This window comes from Miniopterus natalensis, chromosome 1 (assembly GCF_054644295.1).
Source record: "Miniopterus natalensis isolate mMinNat1 chromosome 1, mMinNat1.hap1, whole genome shotgun sequence".
NCBI classification, from domain to species: Eukaryota; Metazoa; Chordata; class Mammalia; order Chiroptera; family Miniopteridae; genus Miniopterus; species Miniopterus natalensis.
This window is the reverse complement of record NC_142081.1, coordinates 58,473,719-58,500,331: the sequence shown is the minus strand read 5'-3', so window position 1 is coordinate 58,500,331 and position 26,613 is coordinate 58,473,719. Positions and strand designations below refer to the sequence as shown.

General features: G+C 50.9%; 1 protein-coding gene across 1 annotated transcript; it reads right to left on the bottom strand.

Moving 5' to 3' along the window:
- Positions 1 to 9,193: 9,193 nt before the first annotated feature.
- On the bottom strand, positions 9,194 to 24,255 carry PLA2G4F (phospholipase A2 group IVF). The gene is made up of 20 exons (XM_016212302.2): positions 24,145 to 24,255; positions 23,099 to 23,171; positions 22,361 to 22,497; positions 22,143 to 22,271; positions 21,685 to 21,725; positions 21,381 to 21,423; positions 20,835 to 20,901; positions 18,725 to 18,894; positions 18,488 to 18,601; positions 18,255 to 18,292; positions 17,904 to 18,039; positions 15,220 to 15,356; positions 14,720 to 14,942; positions 13,204 to 13,318; positions 12,843 to 12,980; positions 12,629 to 12,742; positions 11,481 to 11,669; positions 10,716 to 10,882; positions 9,739 to 9,925; positions 9,194 to 9,415 (listed from the first exon to the last, which is right to left on the bottom strand). Exons 1-20 carry the CDS (start codon positions 24,253 to 24,255, stop codon positions 9,195 to 9,197), a joined length of 2,550 nt encoding a protein of 849 aa, XP_016067788.2. The 3' UTR covers position 9,194.
- Between the last annotated feature and the right edge of the window lie 2,358 nt (positions 24,256 to 26,613).

Below are 26,613 nucleotides of genomic sequence, written 5' to 3'. Positions count from 1 at the left end.
GAGCTAATGCCTGTTTGATAGAGAGTTGTTAGGTTGTGCAGCAGAAAGGGCCTGTATTGGTAACTAACAACCTGCTGGACCTTTCCATCCTGAGGCCTGAGCAGTCGTTCCACCAGCTGGCTCTGGGTCTGGCCACCAAGGGGCCCAGAGGCTGCAGGAAGTGCCTTGTACAATGCTCAGGGGAGCCTGTGGGTGGGGGCCTTACAGCTGCCCAAGTCACAGTCCTCACTCAGGTGAGGGTGGGGCTTTCAGGGCCCTGGAGGGGCTGGTGGCCTGAGTGTTACAGCAGCCAGTTGGGTCATAATGTGACAGACAGATAGATACACCACATACGGTTCTCGAGGCTTAGCCCAGCTCACTCTGGTGTGCCCTTCAGCCCTATATCTGGCTTTATTGAAAGTTCCCCAGGTGCAGAGTCCTTTTTTTCTTTTTAAACTTAAGCCCCTCATGATGTTCTCCACACCCATGCCCCAAATAGAGCATGCTAAAAAGTAAGCACTCAAGGATATAAGGTGGTTTGATGGTTAACTGCTTGAGTGTTGGAATTGTTAAAAAGCTCTGAGTTCAAGACCTGGCCCTGTCACTTTTGATCTTAGTGTTCTTGGGTAACTTAACACTTCTCTGCACCTCAGCTTGTACATCTGTAAAATGGGAATAATAATACCTCCCCCACAAAATTGTTGTGAGGATAAAGACAAATATATATGTAAAATGTGTAGCACAAAATAAGCATTCAATAGAGGATATATAATTATATTATTATTACTAAAAACAAGAGTTTGTGATAAAAATAAGGGAGGCATACAGAAAACCCCTAAAATGCAGAAGAGACAGAAGGAAATGGGAAACGTTTGGACCCAGTGGCAATCATGGGAATGTTCAGACCTTCAAGAGAACCTGCTGCAGGGGCATCAGTGACCGATGGCCCCAGCAGCCACCCTCGGGACCACCCCTGTGTTCACTTCAAGGCCACACTTTCCCAGGGCTGCTCCCAGCCAATGACTGACACAGTGGGGTACGAGAACCAGCCCTTTCCTGTGTGGTGTGGGACTTCTCTACCTGGCAGCTTTGGCTGCAGAACTCCCCATCTGCCAGGGTGGAATTTTCTTAGAACCGAGTGCAGGCTGAGGCTCTTTCTCCCTAATCCTCCTTCCTGGCCCCTCCCCTTTCATGGTTTATGATCTGCAGGCTGTTCCTGCTAGTCCAGCGTCCTGCTCTTTTCCATTCACAGGTGTTTCTCTCAATGCATCTCTTGCACAAATAAAGCCTCTTCTCAGAGGACCTGAACTCACATAGGTCCCATCGCTAACGCGGGACTTCTTTGGAGGAAGGACCCTGAGAGGGGCCATGAGTGGGGGGTCTGTCCCAAATTGCTGCAGTGTACCAGCTGGGGTGATGTAAATCTTGAGTGAGAATTGGGAGGTGAGTCTCCTCATGCCTCATGCCTCACGCCCCACATTCCATTCTGTGCTCCAGTTGCCTCTCGGGCCAGGCAATCTCTGACTCTTGTTGCCCCCATTCCCTGGTCAGACCCCTCTGGCCTGCACTTCAGATTTATTCTTCTGGGGCATGAGAATAATTACTGTGAGTACCGTTTGGTTGGACCAGTATTCTCCACAGGACCGGCGCAGAGTTTATTGACAGCTCCTCTCAAACCAGACATGGAAGTAGGGAGAACTGTAGGTGGGATGCAGCCCCCTTGGCACTGAGACCAGCTGCTGAGGTGGCCCAGGCCTGGAGAGCCAGGAAACTCTAGCCCAGGAAACATGTAACCCTGCTGCCCTTGGAGGAACAGAGAGTGGCCCTCTGAGTCTCTGGAGGCCTCCTTCTGCCCCTAACCTCCAGGTACAGCATCGCCTTGAAGTCTGCAGCAGGGTACTGTTGTCACATGGCTGTAAGAAGTGGTCAAAGTGTTTCCTCTTGGACATTAATGTAGGAAAAAAATAGAGTGAGGAGAAATCGAAAAGTTGACTTGGCTGCCCTGGACACCTGCCTGAGGTGAGAGAGAAGGAGGTTAGGAGCAGGTCACAGAGGCGTCCCACTCAGCTGGTAACATGAGGCCTCCAGGTTGGGCATGGGCTGGCCTTCATGTGTGGAACCAGAAATACCTGTAGGCTGGTCCCCACCTGAAACTCTTATTATTCTCAGGAATAATAAGAACAATCATCAGTTCTATGGTCCGTCATAACAGTCATTCACTGACCCCCACTCTCAGCCTGGTTGCCCATCTCTTGCTTTGTTATACTCTCTTGGCAACACACAACCCTGATGGAATCCAACTCTTGGACCGTTTGGCACCTGCACCCACATAGCTGAAAGTCTCACTTTAACTCAGACCGCCCAGCAAGCAGTTCCAGAACAGTCCTGGGTGTCCAGCCTGCTCTCTAGCTGCTGTTTTCCCCACTCACCCCATTCCTGCAGCCTTGGGCTCTTCCCAGCCTCTAGAAGACACTTTCATCTGCTAATGGACCATGTTTTCTGGGGCAGCTAGAAACATTAGGACCTCAGGCTGACATAAGCTATGGTGGCAAGTCCCTGGTCATATTGAGATTCCATAAAAGGGGATCTCTGGCCCTGAAGCCCCCAAATGCTTCTCATTCCCAAATTCCCTAGGGTCAGCCTAACCCCACAGCAAGCCTTCTCTGGGAGTTCTAATTGGAAACTACTGGTCTAGACCCAGGTCAGGCTTAGATTTCCAGGGTCAAGGCTTCAGAAGCCAGGCACAGTCTGGGAATGAGACAAGGAGCCTCAGGATAGTGGCCCTGGTCACATTTGGACACCATGGGAGACCTAAGAAGGCAGCCTGCAGTAGTTCTGGCTCAGAGGAAGGCACAGACCAGGAGAAGCTTTTAATATATGAAAGAGAGGGAGTGACAGGAGGCTTCTGGGCCGAGGGTCAACAGAGATTCTACTGAGCATGAAACTCTACAGTTGTATCTGGGAGCCACTTACCAGCCTGGTGAGGGCAGGGAAGGGAGCTTGTGTCAAGATTGTGGCCTCAGCTATTGGTCCCAGCACGTAGTTTTAAAATGTTATGGCTGAGGAAGTCCATGTGGTCCCTTCGGTCTGTACTTCTCCACTTTTTCATGTGTGGTACTCCTACAGGGTGGAGCCACTGATTTGGCACACTGAGGTAAATGGACACGTCCGCAGGGGGCTAAACACCCAGGCTGTCCAGCCTCTTCAGGGGCTGAGGAACTCAATGTCTCCCGTTCAGAAATATTGGGAACAGTAGCCAGTAGCTGGAAGCCCTGCCCTCAGCTACCAGCTCACCCTGCCAGTCCTCCTGCCCTGGCTCTAGCCCTGGCTCTGGCTCCACTCCAAGTCCAGCTTTTGACAAAGATACCTGCTTCCTGGGTGATGACAGCAGCAATCACACAAGGTTTGACCTTAGATCTGCCCAGCTCGGCAAGGAAAGGACCTTTGAGGAGGTCAAGGCTCTGCCTTCGGGGTGGTTCCCTTGACAAAGGCTTTTTCCTCACGTTTTGGAAGTCAGCCAGCACCACCAGGAACCTATGGCCCAGCTAATAAAAGAAAGAGAAAGCACATGTGTACACACGGAGGCACACGAGGTGGAACACCTCCTCCCAGGCCAGGAGCAGGGAGGAAGAGGAGGCGGATCCATGGGACAAAGACAAGGAGAGAGTCCTATGTAATGTCCCAGAAGACCAGGTCCTATCCTGGCCTAGGGGAGGGTTGGACCTGAGGACCAGTCACTCTGGCCAGCATCATCAGCCGTCTTGACCCCCGTCATGTGGCCCAGTTCTGGGCCAGCCTGGCCGAATGCACCTGGCAGGGCACAGGGAGCAGTGAGGACCAAACCATTTAGGAAGAGCCAAGAGGCCTTTTCTTCCTGGCAGCTCGGAGCAATTAGCACCCAGGTAAAAGTGACCGCCATGTATTGAGGGTGCGCAGTGTGCCGGCCACTGTGCTCAGCATGTCACACACTTTGTCCCATTTCACCCTCACAGCACCCTGTGAGCTGCCTCAAGCCTTAGCGAGGCAGCTCTCAGACCAGAGGCGCCTCTCCTTCCAATGTGTCAGATCCAACTCGTCTGGAGGAAGAGCGGACATCAGTTCAGATTGATGGTGCATTTGGGGACTAAAAAACACAGTGGTGATAACAAACAAACAAAACAAACAAAAAAACTCAGATATTGTTACTAGAATAAAATTTTATGCAACAATACTTGAAATTTCTTTATTATTTTGGATGTACAATAGTTAATTCAAAGTAGAATTATTTCTTAAAAAGACAAATTTAGAAAACTTACTGTGTAACTGAAAATTGTTATTTTTTTAAATGTTGAGGAGTGATCCTCTCCTATCTTGAAACTGGAAATTCTCCTTTCGAATACTTTACTTAGGCCCACCCCCAACACCAATCCATCAGATTAATGATGGAAAAGATATCAATGCATAAATTCATAACCCATGATTCAAAACAAGAAAAGGAGCTCTTTAAGGATCAAAAGCTCTGAAGCAACACTAAATAAGGGGGCGAACTGGAGCCTCAGCAGTACACCGGGCTGCTGCTGCAAGGTGCCATTGCTGGACTGTCACCCAGGGGCTACCGCACTGCTTGTGGGCTCCGTCACTGCAACCGTGCATTTCAGCCTCCTTCCCTAAGTCCCATACCACCACCTAATGGTCACTACTGTCACTGCATGGCCGATGACATGACCGGCTATCACAGCCCAGAGCAGGGATAGATGAGACTCCAACCAAGAATTACCAAAGGTATAAAGAAGGCAAAGCTCCTGACAGAGAGTCAACAAATAAAGAACCTACCCCCAAAAAATAGTTCACAGGACAATCAAGAAAATTTCTTAAGAGGTAAACATTAACACCATTTGAGTTAGAAGAGTGAAGCACATTGTGCAATGAAAATGTAGTTTTGGAAGATCCTACCAGAGAACTTTAAACTGAAAAACGTGATAGTGAAAAGTGAAATAGAAACTCACATGAGCTAGGTAGAGGGGCAGACTGGACACAGAAGAAAATATATTCATGAACTGGAATATGGAAATGAAAAGACAGAATTTGTAAAATGAAAGTTGAGGGATATAGGGAATCAACTCAGATCCATATTTCTAAATTCACTTAATGGGAATTATAGAGATCATGAAGAAGAATTGTTTTCAGATGAAGTTGGTAGATAATTTCTTAGAGCTTCAAAAAGACATGAATCCAAAAATTGCAAGAGCTCACTGATATTTTTTAAGGTCACACTTAAAAAAAAAAAATCACAGTGAAATTTTTGAAAAACCAAGACAAAGAGAAAGCCCTAAAAGTTAGATGAAGACCAATGACTCAGAAAGTTTACCACCCATGGACCCTCCATTAAAAAACTATTCAATTTTGAAGTCCAACAGAAAGGAAAATAAACCCAAAGGGAAGGAGTTATAAGAAGCAATAGTGAGCAAATAAATCAGTAAAATATATTGTAAAGCTGAATTAAATATTTCTATTTTTCAGTTTGCAATACATTGGAAATAAAATTCAGGTAAGAGCCCCAAAGTAGTTATAGAAAGTTTGGGTGGGAGGGGAGCAGGATGTCGGGCAGGAAACATGTTAGCATGCTAAGGTTCTTGTCTTGTTTGGGGAGAGAAAACGGAGGCTGCCTGACTTTTTAAAGGGGCTTTTTAAAAGTAAAAGTTTAAGTATTAAAAGCTTAACGGGAGCCCTAAACTGGAGATAACTTAAATTTCCATCAGCAGGTGAATGGATAAACAAACTGTGATATATCCATACAATTCCTGCTCAGCTGTAAAAAGGAATGAACTGCTGGCACACACAAGAACATAGATGAATCTCAAAAGCATCATGTTGAATCAAAGAAGCCAAACACCAAAGAGAGCACCCTATAGTGGCAGAAAGCAGATTAGTGGTTACCAGGGCCAGGGATGGGAGACTGATTGGGACATAACACAAGAGAATTTTGGGGTAGTGGAAATGTTTTATATCTTGATTATGGTGATGGTGACATGTATATATAAATTTGTACACTTCATGCCTTCCTACTGTCCTTCCCTCCCACCCTTCTTTCCACCACCACCCCTTTTTTGTCTGAGGAGACTGTTATGAATGCCCGGAGACGTATCTGAAGAAGCCAGGGGCCCGATATTTGGACCAGCCTCTGGGCTCATCTCCCTCAGCTAAGCCTGCGGTCTCAGGGCTGCCACTGTGGTACAACTCTGGGGGCAAGTTCCCACCATCAGTGCCCATGACTGGCAGCCCCTGGAGTTGTGCAGTGTACAACCTGGGCAGCCATTCACTGCAGCCTTGGAGGCCACACTTTTCCTTCCTGTGCATGATTAAAAAACTCTGACAAGTTGAAGAATGATGCTCCATTCTTGTGTGTCTACCCAGCCTCAGAGGGAACCAAGCTTACATCTGTGTTCTGGCCAAATCCCGCTAACCTAGTCACCTCCTTGAAACTTATTTTCACCATCTTGGGAAAGTGTTGGAAATGTGACAGAAATGGAGTAGAAACAGACTCAAATTTCTCCTCACCTAGGAACAGGAGCCAGGCCATCTTTAGCCCCTAACTCCTCACTCTCGTTGGCTCCCACATTTAATTCTGGAAATGTTTCCTCATTCTCTTGCTGAGGTCGCCCTTGCACTTGCTGACCAATTTCTTGGCTGCACCAACCTCCTCCTTCCTGTCCTCCCAGCTTGTCTTATTATGTCTTCCCAAACCTAATCTGAGCCAAAGTAGCATATCCTATACTTCTGTGAGAATGAAGGTACCTACCAGCTCTGGGCAAGCCCACATGCCTGCTTTCTTCACAAACCTTGCTGGCTTGCGAGGGCAAACACTGGCCCCCACCACCCTGGGTGGTGATCACATAGTGAAGCAGAGACCTTGTTGTATGCAACTTTTCATATATATTTGCATTTTTCTTAGGAGAAGGACCATGGCTTTCAAAGACTTTTAAAAAATATCCAAATAGATTAAGAACCACTGGAGTAGAATGTTACACACCTTTTTGTGGTTGGTATGTAATGATCCATCTCTTTAGACTGTAGGATCCCATTCATTTATTTGTTAAATATTTACTGAGCATCTACTATGTGCCAACTACTGCTCTAAGCACTGGGGATACAGCAATAAACAAAACAGACAAGAATTTCTGCCCTTGGGGTTTACTTTTCAGGGGTCAGAGATAGCTTGAGACTGTATGAAGGATTAAATGAAAGACTAAAGAGTCTAAGTTTGTTTTTGTTTTGTTTTTTAAATATATCTTTATTGATTTCAGAGAGAGGAAGGGAGAGGGAGAGAGAGAGAGAGAGAGTTGAAACATCAATGATGAAAGAGTCATCACTGATCGGCTGCCTCCTGCACACCCCCAACTGGGGATCGAGCCCGCAGCCCGGGCATGTGCCCTGACCGGGAATCAAACCACTATCTCCTGGATCCTAGGTTGATGCTCAAGCACTGAGCTACGCCCAACTGGACTAAAGAGTCTAAGTTTTGAGCTCTAGGGAGGTCTAAGAACTCCGTAAACTCTATGAGTCAAATTCTAAGAACTCTATGAAGTCCTAAGTTATGAACTCTATAGAAACCCCAATAAACAAGTTATTGATGATGGTGGGCACAGCAGTGGTGATGACACTTGCCATAGCAGGAGTTCAGGGATCAGCCTGGGGCTGCCCCAAAGGGAACCTCCTCCTGCTGAGCCAAGAGGCAGGGACAGTAGTGGCCTGTGATGAGCAGCAATGGTGAGGGGGCAGGAGAGAACCAAGCTGCCCCCGTCCCATGCCAGCCAAAAGCACTGGCCCTTTTGAGGCCCGACTGCCTCAGTCCTCCAAGCTCATGTCCAGCTAGAGGCCTGGGGGTCCCAGGCCAGGCCAGGGGCAGAGGCTGAGACCCAGCTACCTTCCTCCCAGCTGGAAGCCAGAACTAGGGTCTTCTTCCCAGAGTCAAGATGCACTTGGCTCCCTTGCATAGGTGGCTTCCTTGCATAGGTGTCCCTGATTGAAAGAGGAATGGTGACTTTGGTCCTGGAGAGAATGCTTATGTATGAGAGAGAGGGAGGTGGGGGTGCAGCCAAAGAGAGCACTCCTGGTGGAGGGGGCAGTAGGAGTAAGTGTTCAAGTGAGTATGCCAACTGGGCCATGGAAGGGCCCCGGCAGCCCAGGGGCAGGGCTGAGGAGAACGACAGAGGCTGACAGCCAGAAGCAGGAGGTCAGAGTACTCTCTCCACAGACCTAAATCTACCCCTGCTGGAGAGGCTCCAGGTATTTGGAGGATCCCAGGTGGGTCAGGAAAAATGAGGAACAGGCAGAGAGAGGGAGAGAAAGATTGCCCAGATCATCGCTGAGTCTGTGGAAGAGGCAGGAACCCAGGTGCCCGAGGTCCCAGCCAGGCTCCCTCTACCACTGCCCAGCCCTGGCCAACAGACAGACACTCCACGGCTGGCCCTCACCAGGAACATGCACACAGATGCAGAGGCACATTCGCTCTGCCCCCTGATACATGGATTTGCCCTCTAGACACACCCTGCTGGGAATGGCGAGACTATTTGCATAGGGTGGAAGCTGTATCAGTGAGCAAAGAAGGGTGGTGGGCCATGAGAAGGGACGACAGGGGAGACAAAAAGGCAAAGGAAGATTAGCGAAAAGGATGATGGAGATAGTGACCCAGGCGGGCAATCCCTTTATTCTCGATAGCACTCACCCTGCACCCGGGAGCTGGGGACCGGGCAAGGACTGGGGACAAGAGGGTATCAGGGATTGGGCCACGTGCACAAGTGTGGATTGGATGGGTGCATCTTGGCTTTTGGTCTCAGTTTAAGGAGAGTAACCTGCACCTTAGCTCTCATAGCTCCCATTCTGGTGAGGGTCCGAGGTCCTTCTGCATGTGGGGTGGGCCCTGGGAGTAGACTATTGCCTTGATGCCCCCTACACACTCCAGGGTAAAATGAGCACTGCTCACTTCTGTCCCACACCTCCAAGAGCCCCTGGAGAGACATATGCCCCCTTCTTCTCCCTGAAACGCATACAAGAAGGGCTCTGCCCCAAGTCCAAGCTACAGTTCTGCAGGAGCTTTTCGGGGTCTGGTGGACCTAAGTCAGGTCCCAGCAAGATGGGAAGCAGAAGCCCCACAGGGCCCACTCCTCCCTCTCCCAAGCCCTAGTCCGTATCCCCAGAGTCCCTCCTATGCCACAGTCCTCCCACTCCAGCCTGGATCAGCTTCCAGCCCTGCCCACAGCCTGCCGTCGGTCCAGGGCCAGCTGGAGGGCCTTCTTAATGGTCTCCACGTTGTTCAGAACATTGTATCGGCTCAGGGCCACCAGCCGATCAAACTCCTCCGGCTCATAGGTGAAGTTCATCATGCCATAGGGGGTGTCTGGCCCATTGACGTCAAAGTCCCCAAAGGCCTTCTCCTCAGCTGTTTGTCGCTCCACACCTGTGGGTTGGAAATGAAGGAGAGACAAGGCTGGGGTGCTCTGTGGCTAGAAGCTGCCAGCCCAGGACCCCCCCTTCCTTGCCCTCAGACATCTGGCTGGTTCTTTGTGGGCCCTTCCTGGGCTCACATCTCTGCTCTCTTGCCCATCAGGGATAGCTGGGCCAGTGCCAATGCTGAGGTCCAGGAAGCAGAGGGCAGCAGTGGCCAGCTCGGGCCCTCCTGGGTGCTTTGTTACCTCGTCAAGGGGGTCCACTCTCAGAACTTCACCCCGTCACCACCCCAGGGCCCTGTGGACCAGACCCAGGCCCAGGGCTTCCCCTCACCTGGGGCCAAGTGTGTGCGGAAGGTACCATTGACAAGGGGGAAGTGCAGCACAATGGGTGCACCGGGGTCCTCTGCCCTGGCAAACAGGTAGCACTCGCCAGGCTCCTCCAGGTCCTCAGGGAGCACCTCGATTCTGGGGAAGGGGATGCCGCGGTCCTGGCAGTACTTCTCTGTCATCTGTAAGACCTGGGCAGGGAGGGAAACTTCTGACCTGCCTGCCCCCTACCTGGACTCACAGGTCCAGTTTCCAAGGGCTGCTCTGCCTCCTACCAGCTGAGGGACTTCAAGCAGATGACATAACCCTTCTGAGCCACTTTCTTCATTTATAAAATAAAAATGAGAATAACTCTCTTGTGGGGTTGCTGTGGAGATTAACAATAATCACCAGTGTCCTCACTGTCGTTCTGCCCTGGAACTGCCCACTGCTTCCCTTCTCTGACCCTCCCTGCTCCCTCTGATAGGCTGTTTCAGTTTCACAAGGTTGCAACCGAATGATTATGAGGTCATGTTGGACCCAAGAGGAGGAGGAAGAGGAGACCAAAAAGGGAAGAGCTGGCCCAATAGCATGATCAGAACCTGCATCAGATGGTGAAACCTGTCCACCACCACACGGGGTTTGAGAGACCCGTGAGGGCACTCTGATGACTCTGTTGTTACCATAGTAACAAAGGGACAGCAGACCCAGACCCAGGCCCAGGCCCTGATGGGAGCAAGGAATGTTATCAGGAACAGGCAGGGTTCAGACAGGGGTCTTCTGTTCTCCAGGCCAGAAGACACCTGAGGACCCTCTTTGGATGCCTCTCCTGACTCCCACTCCCTCCCATAAACTCAGTGACCCTCTCCTCCAACCAGGGAGACCAGTGCCACTCACAGTGTGCATGAGGTGGCCCCTGCAGGTTAGAACCCATGCCCTCTGCCAAGGGCCATCCCCAAACACCCAGTCAGACCACCCTAACAGGGGATCCCCACCCCTTACCTCAAAAGGAGCATCCAGGGAGTAGTCAAAGGACACAATGAGGTCCACCTCTCTCTGCGGCAGCAGGATCAGCGGGAATGGAGAGTTGATGGCAAAGCCCCCATCCAACAGGCACAGGGAGTCCCGCATGGGAGTGAGCTGGTTGGGGAAGGCGTCTGGTTGTGTGTCTGCACAGGGACAAATGCTTGTTTTTCTTAGCAATCCTATTGCAAATGTCCTCTCTACGGAGACCTCTGCTTCTTCCCTGCTCTCTGACAGCCACTCTGGGGTCTCCCACCTCAGTCTCCACCCAGTACGGTCATCCCCCATCAGCCTCTGGACAGAAGGAGCCCACACTTCAATCCCGGTCAAAAGGCAGAGCTGGCCCGGCCGGGTGTGGCTCAGCGGTTGAGCATCGACCTAGGATCCAGGAGATAGCGGTTTGATTCCAGGTCAGGGCACATGCTCAGGTTGTGGGCTTGATCCCTAGTTGGGGACGTGCAGGAGGAAGCCGATCAATGATGACTCTCTCATCACTGATGTTTCAACTCTCTCTCTCTCCTCTCCCTTCCTCTCTCTGAAATCAATAAAGATAGATAGATGATAGATGATAGATAGATGATAGATAGATAGATAGATAGATAGATAGATAGATAGATAGATAGATAGATAGATAGATAGATAGATAGACAGATATGTAGATATGTAGATATATATATAAAGGCAGAGCTGGCCTCAGTGAGCCAGAGGCACAGGCAGGAGGGCCCCACCTAGAGCAGCACCCACCTTTCCAGGCCACAAACTCCCTGCCAGCCACATAGTCCTTGTGCAGACAGAGGCCACGGGTGAAGTTAAAGTTCTCCGCAGAGGTGAAGTGGGAGGTGAATATGTCTAGCACAGCCTGAGAGAAGGGCCCCTGGGGGGTGAAGAGTCTCGTTCGCAGCCTCGTGGGGTCCTGAAGCCTCTGTTGGTTATCTAGAGAGAGTAGGGTGTGAAATATAGTGAGAAGTGGTGCCAGCCTTTGTCCAGTGGCCTTTATGGTTCAGGGGGGGCCCCTACTTCTCCTCCTGATACCCCTCCTCCTCCACCCCACCTCCCAGGCCTCTGACCATTGCTTCCCAGAACCCCTTTAAATGCCTTTTTTCTTTCATGTTTCCCATGTTTTGAAAGTTGCCTATGACACTGCATTTATAAAATAATTTATTTCCCACCTTTCTGAAAATAAAGTTGCATATACAATTTCCAATCAGAATTTCATCCATTAAACACTTACTGAGTGGCTGTTGCATGCTGGGCACTGTATTAAGCAGCAGGAATGCAAAGGTGACTGGGGCCTGGCCCTCAGGGCTCACACCCACTTAGGGGAGAGTCATATAGAAAGAGAAGGAATCCTAACAGTGTCCTCAGGTAGGGACAATGAGGGGGTGTGTATGCAGTCTTCCAGGGATGTTGGTGGTCATACCCACATCAGCCTGGAGGGATGGAGTGGAACAGAGACACTCCCTGACAAAATGATGGCTCAGCTGAATCTTAAGAGTTGAGTAAAAGTTACCCAGGGGAGAAAGGTGGGAAAGGAATCCCTTGAAGCAGGGAGCTCATGGGCCATTTAAGGAGCAGGCGGAAGAGGAGCCCTGAGGTGTGTGGACAGAATATCAACCAGATGCCCAATGGTCCTGGGCCGAGTTGACCTGATTGGAGCCCAAGCAGAGAACTCAAAGGTGTAGCCCAATTATAAAGAACTCATAGTTCCCACTGTGTCTTCTCCGTGGGCCCGCCCTCAGCCCCCACCCCCGCTGCCTCTGCAGAGAAGTTGGTCCCATAGGACTTCTCTGAACCCAGTGGGAAAGCCAGTCCTTCACCATCCTCCCCCTCACTCTCTATGCCTCTGCCAGGGCCCTATTGTTGGAAAGAAGAATGGGGGGTCAGGTCTGAACCCTCACCTGTGACCTTCACGCTGCCACGGTGCCAGTCCAGGAAGCCAAGGTTAAAGCCGGCGGTCTTCTGGAAGATCTCATCCAGGCTGGCTGCAAAGGCACTGCCCCACACACCTAAGGAGACAGGCACGGTCCAGGCCCTCACAACTCCTCCACCCATATCAGGGCCTGGCCCCATGCCTGCCCTGTACCCAGCACTTCAGCTTAGACTCACCCTGCAGGTAGCAGATTCGGGGCTCTGGCCAGGGCTTCAGCAATCGCCCCATGAAGAACTCTGAGCCGAAGAGCTTGGTGGGAACATAAGCTCCATACTTGGGGAAGCCGACCTCGTGGGGGGTAAACTCGCACCACTCTGGGGACCCAGAGTAAAGGTAACATTGCCAGGGCTTCCCACCAGGACCCCAGTGTTTCCCTCTGGCCCTTGTGACTGAGCAAAAATCTCTGCCTTGCCAAGAGCAGAAGGCAGCAACCTCACTGTGCTCCAAGGCTCCGCCTGTATCCTGATAGTCTGGCCTTTTACACCCTCCAACCAACCGTCACCTCCACCTGCTTCCTATGTCTGTACACCCAGGCACCTGCAAAGTCTTCCCCGCTGATGTTGGTGCGGACGTTGACACTGGCATAGATAGGATAAGGGTTCTGGCTCTGGCTGACTGCCTCCTGCTGGTCAGAGAGCTTGGCTGGGTTTTCCTGGGCAGGAAAGAAGGGAAACTGATTGGCTTTTCCCATCCCAATGGCCCGAGGCTAGTAACCTACAGAGTGTAGTGAGTCCACTAGAGGGAGTGGTTGCCAAGGCCAGTGCTCTAAGGGACAGGCTTTGGGCTGCCGCAGAGGTAAGGCTACTGTGGGTTTTGTGCAATTCCAGGGGCATTAGGAACATCCTTCCCCCTTCTTTCCCATACAAGAAAACATATCGAAACCAAAGAAAGTTAGAGCGACACTTTTAAAGTAATAACTGAAGATCCAGTTTATTTTCTCTAAAGAGTAATAAAGCACTAGAAAACATGAATTCTTTTCTTAGAAATCAGAAACTGTCACCCAGCAAGACGGCGGCGTAGGTAACAGCTGACCCGCCGCCTCCCACAACCACATCAAAATTACAACTAAAATACAGAACCACCATCACTCAGAACCTCCTGAAATCTCGCTGAACAGAAGCCCTACAACCAGGGAACTGAAGCTAACGGAGTTCATCACCAGCAGAATGGTACTACGTGAAAAGTTGAAGGGTCTTCTTTAAGAAGAAGCTAATGAACAAAAGAACCTGACAAATGAAATAGATACAGAGACATTGACGCATGCAACAGACAGTCATATTTCAGAGGGAAGAGGGAAGGGGGCTGGAGGGTGGGAAGAGATTAACCAAAGAAGTTATATGCATATATGCATAACCCATGGACGCAGTCAATGACGGGGTGAAGGCCTGGGGAGGGGGTGGGAGCGAGGTGGAGGGGGTCAACTGGGGGGGGGAAATGGGACACCTGTAATACTTTCAACAATAAAAATAGATTTTAAAAAAAGAAATTAGAAACCACTTGTGATATACATCCACAACTGATAGCCACACACCAGTGGGCCAGGCCCCCGTGGCTGAGACCCTCACTCAGCTCTGAATCTCTCATTTTCCAGGGCATTCTGGGCTTGCAGTTCTACAAGGAACCACCAGATGGTATAAGTCATGGCCTCATGGCCAGTAGGTGAGAAGGGTGTTCTGCCTCAGCTGCAGATTGGAATCACTCGGAACACTTTCGAAACACACTTGTGCTAGCACTGGACCACAGACCAATCAAAATCAGTGTCTCTAGAAGCCGGGCTCAGGCATGGGGATGTTTTTAAAAAGTGGCACAGGTGATTCTAATATGCAGACAGACCTGAGAACTGCAGACCAGCCTCTCCCTCCCCAGGGGTTAGGAGCCAGGAAAGATGAAGGGGTGTCAGCCCCCAGGAATCTCACCCTTTGCCCCCAGGGAGCTCAGACCTAAGGGATAGCTTTGTAAATCTCAGATATTAGCCTAGCAGCTAAAGCAGAATTAGCTGGAGGGGCAGAGCTGGAAAGGAGGCCAGTTTATTTGTTACCTACTCTTCTCTTACCTCCTGGTACAGGAAATACTCCATGATGAGGCCCCAGAGGTCAATAAGGGAAACGCTGTGATTGCTGCTTTCCAGGTTCTTCAGTTCCTCGGCATAGTATTGTAGGCGCTCCGTGGACACTGCCCCCTTCTTGCTGCTGCAGACCCGAGCCTGGGCTCGCTCAGTGGGGCCCTGCAAGGCCACCTGGGACCAAGATGGGTCCATGTAGAGTGTGGAGATGCACCTGGGCATGGAGGAAATTTGAGGTAGTTAGGGACAGGAGAGCACAGCAAAGGGAGAAGGGGATGCAGGTGTCTGTGAGTGACCTCTCCTCCCCGATCACTCATACCCACTGCCCTGCATCACCCACTTGGGGTCCCTAGGAACTCAGTCCCTTCCTGCCCCTCCTAACCCCCTTGGAGGCAGCCTCCCCCCACCCCAGGGACTCCACCAGATCACCAGGTCACACCCTGCCCTTCAGAGCTCTCCTTTACTCTGTACTCTGCCCCTACCTCACTTACCAGGTAGACCCCGACACCCCACCCAGGTAGGTCACAGTGTCCAGGAGACGGAGCTCCTGCAGCCCTGCTAGGCTGCCGTATAGGGAAGACATGGCACGGGTTCCACCTCCAGAGCCCAGCACAGCCACCACAGGCACCTGGGAACAGCAACAGTCAAGATAACAACACATACTACCACTGTCATTCACATAGCACTGCCTATAATGTCAGACATTGATCTGAGAGACTTACATGGGTTATCTCACTGAGTCCTCAGCAACCCAATGAGATCCTCATTTTACAGATGAGGGAGCTGAGGCACAGGAAGGTTAGATATGTGCCCGCAATCATACAGTTAGTAAGTGATGGGCTAGCAATCCAAACAGTATGACCCAGAGATGGCTCTTAACCATGACACCAAGAGAAGATGTACCTGCAAGATATACTGGGTTCACCCAAAACAGCTAAAGCATGGTTTCTCAGTCTAGGCACCACTGATAATTGTGGACCAGGTAATTCTTTGTTGTGAGGAGATGTACTGTGTGCTGTAGGATGTTTAGCAGCATCCCTGGCCTCTACCCAGTAGATGCCAGTATCATCCCTCTCCCCTCCCCCAGTCGTGACAATAAAACATGTCTCTAGACATTGTCAAATGTCCCCTGGGTAGGGTGGGAGGGGTTGAAATTGCCCCCAGTTGAGACCCACTAAGCTAAAGTGACAAAAACCATGAAGCAGCCTGGACCTGTTCCAACATGAGCGGTGTCTGTGGGATCAGATTAGAAGTTTTTTGGTTGCTCAGCTTTTCCATGAAGGTTTCTCTCATTTCACCCCAGATTTTTGGTTCCTTTCCCTGTCCTCCTTTATTCTTCTGTCTTTAAAAAAATGCTTCCAGCAAGGACATCACCCCTTCAGAGAACTGGAGGAGACAGAGCTCTCTTTCCCTTCCACCTACAGGATGGAGATGAGCAGAGAGCAGGCATTACCCAAACGAACAGTCTAGTCTTGCTCAGCTTGTCAGCTCTGGGCACAGGCTCGTCTCCTGAGTTCACTTGCAGCCAGGAAAAAAGCCATCAACTTGTTCCTGATTTACCACAGGTCTCGCCCTCAGCGCCGCCTTTCCTCCTGTCTACTGCTATGAACTGAATTGTGTTCCTGCCCTCCCACCCCCAGTTCAAATGTTGAAGCCCAATGTGATTACTGAGGAGAGAATAATATTAGGGGAAAATTAATGAGGTCTCTTCTCAGATTCACTGCTCAATTATTCACAGAACTTGAAGCTTGAGGAAAAACAATAAATATATCCTTGACATTTAAACTTTTAATCTTTCCTAGAACTCTTCAGTCCTGTGTTAGACATTACAGAGATTATAATCAGTATATTATGCGTCAGTGCATGGACTTCAGTCAGACGTGAGATCTCCTCAAAGACAACTTCTTTGTGACTAGACTGCCTGGCACCCCACTTGACCGCCTGAAATCTATTATCATAATTACTGATACTAGTTCATTCATGGTAACGGACCGATCAAATAGCTAAGAATGCAAGGCCCCTTTCTCTCTTGTGATCCAGTTACATCATAAAAACAAATGATTTTTCTTTTTTCCTCAGGACATTTCCAGTTTTATTCCTAGTTATGTTTCCAGTTTCTAAGATGCTTGAATAAATCTCTGTCATTTATTTCCAGCCAGAGCCTTCTCTTTTTTATTACATGCAACACTGTATTTGGAGAAAGGGCCTATAAGGAGGTGATATAGGTTATGTGAGGTCATAAGGATGGGGCCCCAGTCAAATAGGACTGGTGTCCTTGTAAGACGGGTGGGAAACGCCCAGCCTGAGGGCTGTATACGGCCTGCAAAATCATTTCGTTTGGGCCTGCCAAGGCAACCTTAGGTGGGACTCAAAATTTAATAAATCTAGTTTTTTCATAGCTAATTTTTTTAAAAATCCTCAACCAAGGATATTTTTTCCATTGCTCTTCAGAAAGAGTGGCAGGGAGAGAGAGAGAGAGAGAGAGAAACACTGATGTGAGAGAGACACATCAATTGGTCACCTCCTGCATGTGCCCCGACGGGGGCAGGGAGTCGAGCCTGCAACTGAGGTACATGCCTGTGGCCGGAAGCGAACCCGGGACCCTTTAGTCCGTGGGCTGATGCTCTAACCACTGAGCAAAACTGGCAGGGCTTCACAGTTGACCATTTTGTATGGCCCAAGAATGATTTTATACATATCCAAATGGCCCTGGCAGAAAAGAGGTTCCCTACCCCTGTTGTAAGAGGAAGAGATGGAGACCTCCATCCCCGGCACATGCACGGAGGAAAGGCCATGTGAGGACGTAGCAAGAAGGTGGCCATCTACAAGTCAGGAAGAAAGGCATCACCAGAAACCAATCCTGACAGCACCTTGATCTTGAACTTCCAGCCTCCAGGTGAGAAAATAAATGTTTGTTGTTTAAGCCCCCCATTCTGTGGTGTTCTGCTATGGCAGCCCAAGCTGACTAATTCACCTCCCTTGGCCAGGGCTGTTCAGATCTCACTGCATACGGGGTCCCGACTCTTCCAATCAGCTCAGATGACAGGCCTGCCCCCTTCCTCCTCTGCTCCCCATGCTTCCTCTAGGCTTCCTGTCACGTTTTAGCCACATAGTCCTCTCAAGGAAAGAGACTGGATTTGGTTCTCGTGACACTGGGGTCTCCTCCATTCCATACCTGGCCACTGTCGGGAGACTGGCTCAATCCCAACACCTGCTGCAGGGCCTTGGATACGATCTGCTTCCTCTTGTCCAGAAACTCTCGTTCCCCGTCACAGAGGTCAAAGCCAAGGCGCAAGTCAAGGTCCCCAGAGCTGCCTCAGGTGGGGTGGGGTTGGGATACTGGATGACTGCTCAGTGGAAGAGAGCCTTGGGCGAAGCCAAGTTTTCACAGGAGCACACCCACACTCCATGGGACCCCTCAGAAAGATCCCACTAGAATCAGACACACCCACCCCTTGCCCCCAAGCTGAGCAGAGAAGGCAGGAGAGCTCCCACACGTCCAGCCCAGCCCAAGAGCCTTCCTCACCTCATTTCTGCCTTTACATTCAGAGACACCTCCTGGCCCTGAAAGAGACAACGGCTGTCCCTAAGCACACAGGGTGGGATTCTGCCACCTGCAGCCCCTGTTGCTCTGGTAACTCTGCCCCAGATGTGGACCATGGCTGAGCTCCTGGCTGGTCTGATCTTTACCCCCTCTCAGACCCCTCCCCCAGACCTTTTGTGGTGGTCACAAAGCAGGACACTCAGACAGAGCCTTACCTTCCCCACAGCCACCAAGCGCTGTTCCTCCTGACCTAGGGCCAGGGAGGAGAGCAGGATGCCCCCCTCACCCAGATTGTTGGTCTGAGCCTCCAGCTCAGCACTCGGGTCGCTCTGCAGAGAAGAAAACACTATGGAGCCCCCAGAGTGAAGGACACGTGCCAGGATGGCAGCTCTGGAGTCCGGCTCGAGCACCACTGACTCTATCCTACTCTTCCAGGCTCTGGGCTCACTCACCTGCAGGATCGTGAGCTTCTCTCCAACCTCCATGAGCAGCCTAGAGCGAAGGACTGGATTCACGTGGAAGGCAAAGGTGTCTGGGGGGTAGCCCTCCAAGGGAGGCTGCAGGGGCAAGAGCTGTGCTTTCTCGTAGGCCCCAGGCACTGCCAGACGAACTTGCCTAGAGCCTGGGAGCGGAGGGTCTTAGTAAGTGAGTGAGAGCAGGGATGTGTGTGTGTGTGTCACGATGGAAAAAGGGTTTTCTTCCCCTTGGAAACACCAACTCCTCACCCTTCTCACTCTCTGGCACTGTGACCCATAGCAAAGGCATCATGAAAGACACTTGGGGTTCTATAACGCACCTGGTCAGAACTGGGAACCTGGGTGAGGGTGGGAAACACACAATGCCTGGGAGAGGGGTAAAGGCAGGGAGGGAAAGGGCCCCCTGCCCAGAGCTAGTGGGCTGATGATTTTGAGATTATTATATTAAGTATATAAAACATAATTTTACAAAAATTGTATTATAATTATCACACATTAATTAATATATTAATCACCAGTTTTCAACTGGTAGTTCCCCTATCTCTTGCCCCCATTCAACCTCTGTGCTCATCACCTTGGGGGAGGTTTGTAGCGAGGCTGCAATTTTCTCAGTCCTTTGTTTCCAACGTGTAAGATCTTGGGAGAACACAGATGGCTTGCAGAGGAGGTAAAAGAAAGAAGTGGGTTTCTGGGCATAGAGAGAATTGGTGGCTTGGAGAAGGAGTGGGGAGAAGCAGGGGATGGCCAGCCCAGGCTAGAAGGTGAGGCTGGGCTGGGAGGAGAAGAGAGGCCTTGGCCAAGGAACAGCAGGGCTGCCCTGTTCCTAGCAGCATTCTGGGGAGGAGGCAAGACCCTAGAGAGAAATGGCTGAGCATGACACCCAGGCAGAGGGGACCCCAGGCAGACTCATAAAGGAGCCCCAGACCCCAAGTGCCCCAGGAGCAGAGGTCCGAATGGAATTCCTCTCCCTGCACACACCTCCTTGGCATTAAATGAGACCTAGAGACTTGACATGACCCAGGAGGGAGGGAATTAGAGAAAATAAGAAAAGTATATTCTTTCACACCATGCTTTATGTACTGAGATTGATATGTACGTGGTGTTCATAGTGAGAAACAGCAGAATTGGTGGCAGAGAGAGCAGATGCCCTGGAATGTCGCCAACCTGTGTTTGGTCCTGGCTCCACCACTCCCTGGCTCTGTGACCTTAAGCAAGGTCCTTCTCTGAGCCTCAGTCTCATGAATTAAAAGAGGATAATGATTATACCTACTTTACAGGGTTATTAAGAGGATTAAACAATAAACACATATCAAATGATTTAGCACAGTGTCTGCCACTCATAAGTGCTCGATGTTACCTGGGCGGGACCCATCATGTAGACTGACTTGCAGCCTCTCAGCATTGGAGGGACCTTAGCTGTCATGCAGCCTCTGCTCTCCTCCCCATCAGGCCCTCCTCCTGAGTGGCAGCCCTCTGAGGCAGATGCTTGGGTGGGCTCAACGCTTCACCTCTGGATTTCTCACTCTTTACCATGTGACTTCACTTCTTCTCACTGAGAGGCTGACTAAATTCCCTGCCCTCCATCTTAGGGTCAGCCTGAGGACCTGTTTTGACAACGTAATATTAGCGGCTGTGATGGGACCAAAGGCTTGAAAAGCACTTGCTCATTTGGGCTTGCTCTCTTGTGCCTCTGCCCCAAGAGCATGCCCAGGCTAGCCCACTTGTCACAGAAGATGGATGAGAGCCACATGGTACAGAGCCAGGTCACACCCGCCAAGCCCAGCCCAGCCCAGATCAGCCCAGCCCCCGCTAACCACCAGATGTGTGAATGAAATGCATGCTTCCTGCTACATGCCTCTGAGATTTGGAGGTGTTTTTATATAGAGTAGTTGGACTGATACAACCGCTATGCTTGAATACTTCCAGGGACAAAATTTCACTACTTCCAGAGGCAATTGTTTCATCCTTGTCAGCTTTAATCAGTGAAAAATTAAAAACTTTCTGCCCAGACTCACCTTCTTGAAATCAGCAGCCCTTCAACCCCCCAGGAGAGAGGGGAAAACCCAATGCCACTGGCCAGACTCACCATACTTTGGATGTAGAGCTGTCTCGTCTCCCCCTAGGGTGCCCTGGATTTTCAGACAGGGCTGAGCCTAAGGAAAGCAGAAGCCTATGAAAGCCAGACAGTTACAGGGCCCGAACCAGGAGGGAGAGAAGGGAAAAGGGAGAGATATCTTGGGCAGTGTCCAGATAGCAATCTTCCCAGCCTGTGCCTTATAGGCAGGGGTCTTCTGTAGCAGCCCCCACTCCTAGGACTCAGAGGAAGTGGCCCCTGGTGGGAATGGGGGAGGAGGGAAGGGCCTCTAATCCTGGCTCCTTCAGAAATCTCAGAAGCCAGGGTTCCAAGTGAGTAATGTGCTGTGCACAAGTAGAAGACTGGTTTTAGACTGTTCACTCAGTCAGGAGGCAGTGTCCTTCCCCCTTATCACTGGAGATGCCTACCCAGCACACCTCCACTCTGAGGAGGGTTGAGTGGCCTTCAGAGAGGCAAGTAGGTGTGACAGGTTCGACTGTGGACTCCTCAATGCCCCCCAGCCCTGTGCAGCCCCAAGCTAGGATCTCCCCTACTTACCACCAGAACACCATTGGTGATGACTTCAGATGCAGGCACCTGGCTGCAAAGGATGGTGGATTCATTGGATATCTGGGCCCCTTAAGGTGGCTGTTACTATAATAATGTTACCAAAGCAGTTGGAAGAGCCTGGGGAACATGGCAGGGTTTGGGGATAGGGGTGGGTGTTGGCCAACACTCAGATGGGCCTCAAGACCAGGACATTCCCTCTCAGGTCAGGCCAGCACAGGACCCGGTGACTGAAGCTGGGAGCTGTCCATGAGTTCAGAGTAAATGGGGGGACATGGGCTCTTCTTGGACTCACCTCTTCTCCAGAACAAATTCCACCTGTAGCTCTTGTGAATCCTAATGGAGGAGCAAAGAAGCACCAGTTTTCAAAGAGCTCCAAAAACCTCAGGGATCGTCCCTACCCCCAGCCCTGCTCAGCCAGTCCAGGGACTAGGAGAGGAAACTTGCTGTGGCTTCTCTGGGCACAGGAAGGGCAGTGGCATCTCCATGAGAAGCTTCATCCATTGAACACTATGTAAGGACACTGTTCTAGACACTGAGGGTTCAGCAATGATCAAGACAAAGTGCTCTGCCCTCAAGGAGTTCGTATGTTGATTCTGCTCAAGAGGAATTATTTGAGGGACCCCTTGGTAGGATCAGTGGTGCAGGATGGAGTCCTGGTCTGTGCTGACTGTGAGTCCCCTCCCCCGTGCCCTGTGTCAGGCATCCTCTACCTGAGCTCAGCTCATTGCCAGCACAGATGAGGCAGCTCACCTGTTGGTTGAGTAGGAAAGTGTGTTTGTGGGGTTGGCCAGGCTTGAGGCTCTTCAGGTCAAACAGCAGCAGGGAGAGTTCATTGCTGCCCAGGACGTCCTTGTCATAGAGGGTGAGCTCCAGGACATTCTGGAGACAGGACAGGCAGGAAATGGGAGCCTGAGGCAGGGCAGGCACCTTAAAGGAGCCCTTTCCCTCTGCCACTTGTTGGCTCTCACCTTCACAGCACCATGGATCTGGTAGTGGAAGGTCTCATTCCACTCAGGGTCACTGCAGTTGTCTATCACTCTTGTCTGGGCATGGCTGGGAGATGCTGTGGGCAGCCACAGTTGCACATAGCAGTCAGCTTTGGACACTGCGGGTAGGATGGGAAAGAAATCCTGGCTTCATGTTCTTATTGCTGAAAAGGTTGCCTGGAGGAGGCTGGGGCAGGAGGGGAAGGAGCAGAGCCAGGAGGAGGCTCCCATGTGGCAGGTGGGGTGAGGAGATGGACGGTGAACCCTCATCTTCAACTCCATCTCCACCAGTCACACCTCCCATTCAACTGAATGGAAATCCTACAGTGGCCAGTTGAAAAGATCACATGGCAGCACAGACCACTGAGTAATTAATTCCCAGAAAGGACATGATTCAGGTGACAAACTCCCCTCCCAGTGTGAGCGTTGGCATGGGGAGTTCTGGCGACAGCAGGTGTCACACTCTCTCCCAGGCTGTCACCACTCTACCTGCTACACTCAGGAAGGAGCTGGGGTCTGCACAGTGCTCCCCTGCACCCCCAGCTCCTGCCTGCCAGCTCTGGGGCTGAGGCCTGGACTCCCTCACCTCCTTCCACAGTCAGCGCCAGCCCCTCTGCCCCACTCCAAACGCACACACGCACTTCAGGCCAGCCCCTGCCGAGCTCTGCAGCGGCCGCGGGGGAAGGAAAGGGAGAAAGGGTGGAATTGAGGGTCACTCACACAGGTCTTTGCCCTGGATATTCCTGGCCCTCAGCACCTTCACCTGGAGGTCATAGTATGGGTGGGTTTCCCGCTGAAACAACAAAACTTGGGGGACTCAGTTCCAGGAAGCCAGATGTGGGGCCTGATCTCCCTGCCATGACGCCCAGTTCTGGTTTCCCCCCTCCCATCACTGAGCAGCAGCCTGGCCCAGGGTCTCTGATGTTTCTGTGCTGTTGCTGTGCCTGGGACCTGGGAAGTCTTGGCAGAGAAGGCGTTGGAAGTTCACCATGTTCGTAACAAGGCTGGACCTTGGAATCAGTCAGACTGGCTTCAAATCTAAGCTCCACCATGGACTAGCTGGATGGCCTTGGGCAAGTTACATGATTTCTGTATGGTTCAGGTTTCCCATCTATGTGGGGTTATGATGATAATCTGATAGGGTATGGTGAGTTTTCAATAAGATGTCGTGTAAAGTGCTTGATACATGTAACCATTTTTACTAATTATGGATATCATGCACCACAGACCTGCACTCCCCTCAGACCACAGTGCCACAGCAGCAGCTGGAGAGGTGAAGTGAGGTGCTTAGGAGATTAAATATTAGAAGAGAAAGTTGTGATCGGCCCCACCCATTAGCTCCCTGACAAAGGCTGGATGGCCTAGGAGGCTGAGGGCAGGTGAAGGGAAACCAAGAGTCACCCAGTTTGTACTGGTCAGATGAGTTGCTATGGAGACTGCACGTTGGGCCCAGGAGAGGTAACGACAGACTGCAGCAACTCATGGGAGTGAGACTATCTCCTTAAAACCCAACAGCCGGATTAGGGCATTCTGGGCAAAACCCAGTCAGCTGCAAGCGCTACAGGACCTAGCCCTCCATTCCTAATTATATTCAAGAGCCAAGGTCTTGGCCAGCCTTTCTAATTCAAACTCCCCCAGGCTGTCTGGAGCAAATTGGTCCCACCCCAGATCAAAACCCAATCCCCTGGCTGGCCTCAGTCTTCACAGGGGACACATTCCTAGGACCCCTCCAGTCCATATTTCTCAGGGAAGAGCAGGTACTTTACCCGGCAGTGACTCCATTCAGGTGCCCTCTTCTCTCTCTTTCGCAGCAACACTACCCCCAGTAGGGGCAGCCCCTTGCTTGTCAGCCACTGTGGCCAGAGCGCCCAGTGCATGGCCAGGCAGCCCACTTTCCAGCAAGAAGCCGTCTTCTTTCCAGAGCCACCCCCCTCACTTCTGGATACAATCACTGCTAGCTCAGGTCTAACAGGTAGTGCTGGGGTGGGGAGGGTGGAGCTGGCTGCTCTGTTGCAGACTCAGGGCCCTGTGGGCCTGGAGGTGGGGTTTGACAGACTCCAGGAAGTGACTGGAACCCAATTTCCTCAGGCAGGAGGCACTCTGGTTCCCATCCCCAGCCCTGGTTATCATTGGGCTGCTTATGTAAAATAGATACCTGAGCCTCACCCTCCATATGATTTGATTTGGTGAGGGCAACAGCAGCCAGGAGGTGCTGCATCAGGGGCCCAGTCTCCTCCAGCTATAAAAAAAACAAACCCAATACCTTTCAAGTCCCACCTTCCCCAGTGCGGAAGCAGCATGGAAATCTCTGATTCAGCGTTTGACTTGGACTCAAACATGTTTCTAATCTCTCCTGGCCTCCCTCATTTGTTCTCCAAAGAGAGGCTGCTCTGTGCAGAACCTGTGCAACACCTTAGAGCTGCAGATAAGGAGAGCCGATACATATTCTGAAGACATTCACAACCTCATGACTCCCTGCAGCTTCTGCCCAGGCTCTCTTCCTGGATCAGTGGAAATACCTGAATGGTCCAGGTATAGAGGAAGGGATACGGCCAAGTGGTATTGATGCCAGACACAAGGGGTCCAAGGCTACCTATCACCACTTGAGCCAAATTAAGCAGTGACAGGGTTGAATCATATGTGAGCGTTTATTCCAATAATGTCCCCCAAATGGGAGAGCAGTCGGTCACCCTGGAAATTCTGCTCTGACTCCCCCTTGCCAGTTGGTTGATTATATACCAGTGAGGGAAAAGATAACTACCTGAAGCTGTGAGCTACAGGTGTAAGAGAGAAACGGCAGGGGAGGGAAGGGGAGGGTCTGCAGTCCGGCCGTCAGGAGCTCAAAATCCAATAACCAGGTGGCTCATCTTCTCTGATGTTACAAACAGCTCAGCCCACTCCTGGGACCAGAGAATGGTCAGCGTTCCTGAGGCAAACTCCTGGATGGGGTCAGGGTGTGGGCACAGCAACCAAATCAAAGCGTATCCTGTCATTGGTCTGTTCTCAAAACGTGTTTCTTTTCTGAGTAATGGGCCCACCGAGGCATCTTATCTTTTCACAGCCTTGTTTAAGCCTCCAGTTTCCCAGGGTCAGTAAGAAAACTTCTTATCTATAGTAAGGTGAATGATTATTAAACAACTGTGGCTCTGTTCTTATTACATGCCCTTCCCCATCTCGCTATCAACGAGGGCAGGTAAAAAGCAGGTCTGCCAGTCCTTAAGCTACTAGAGATAAAGATTTTCACATCCTCCATTGACCAATGTAAGCCTTAGGCTGCAGGGGGTATGCGATGTCCCCTTTTCTGTGAACCACGGCCATCTAGGCAGCCAAGACAAGGTATAGTCTCCAGTAGAAAGCATCTCTGGATCAGTGAGCTGTTGGAAGATACATTTTTGTTCCTCAACCAAGACCTAGTCATCTCCACTCCCCTCCCCAAGGTTGGAGGTGGAGACTGAAAAAAACAAACGTCTAAAAAAACAGGTGATTCAACTTCAAAACAAACCCTGCTGGCAAGTTCAGACCAGAAACTCCCAGAACAAAGAGCATATGACCTTGGCCAGGCCCCAAGGGGAGGGTCTGTTTCTACTCAATATGGAGCGTGAAGCCAGGACCTGTGCTGGGGTCTCAGGGATGCTAGGGCCCAACCTCCTTGGAGGCCTGTACCCACAGCATGTAGGAGACCCCACGATCCACAGAGGAGCCTGAGGGAGGGTGTGAAGCGAGCTGGCCTGGCATACAGATAGCCTGGGTGATTTGAGTGCTTTCTGGGCTGTGCCACACTCTCCTGGAAGTCATCTGCCCATGCCTCAATAAAGGTATGCCTTAGCTCCAGATGTTTTTCATTCCCTGAGAAAGCTCATGAGGGCCACAGGAGGCTTAAGAGGGGGAATAAAGGACCAAATGATCTTTTCAGAGCTGGCCAAAGTGGACCAACATTTCTCCCCTTCTCAAACATCACTGGGTCAATCCAACCAATTCCATAGCTTCTGTGACCCTCCCAGTTATTACGAGCTGCAAGAAGAGGCACAAAGCCTTGGGATTAGCTCCAGTTCCAGTGTGTCCAGCAGGAATTCGTGATGCTGGAAACATCCTCTATCTGTGCTGTTGATACATCAGCCACTCTGCAGTGCTGGATGGCACAGATCGAGGCACACAGAACAGATGGGTTACACTGATCTTTGTTCACAGTCACTAATGGGCTTACTCTTCTCAACTCTTAGCTAAATTATGATCCT

Excerpts from the sequence above, each read along its gene's own strand:
- PLA2G4F (XM_016212302.2), bottom strand. The coding sequence starts at position 24,255 with ATGCACTGGGCGCTCTGGCCACAGTGGCTGACAAGCAAGGGGCTGCCC. Across the intron at positions 13,319-14,719 it reads AGTATTTCCTGTACCAGGAG|GAAAACCCAGCCAAGCTCTC; the intron begins GTAAGAGAAGAG and ends TTTCCTGCCCAG. Across the intron at positions 9,926-10,715 it reads CCCTGGATGCTCCTTTTGAG|GTCTTACAGATGACAGAGAA; the intron begins GTAAGGGGTGGG and ends CTCCCTGCCCAG.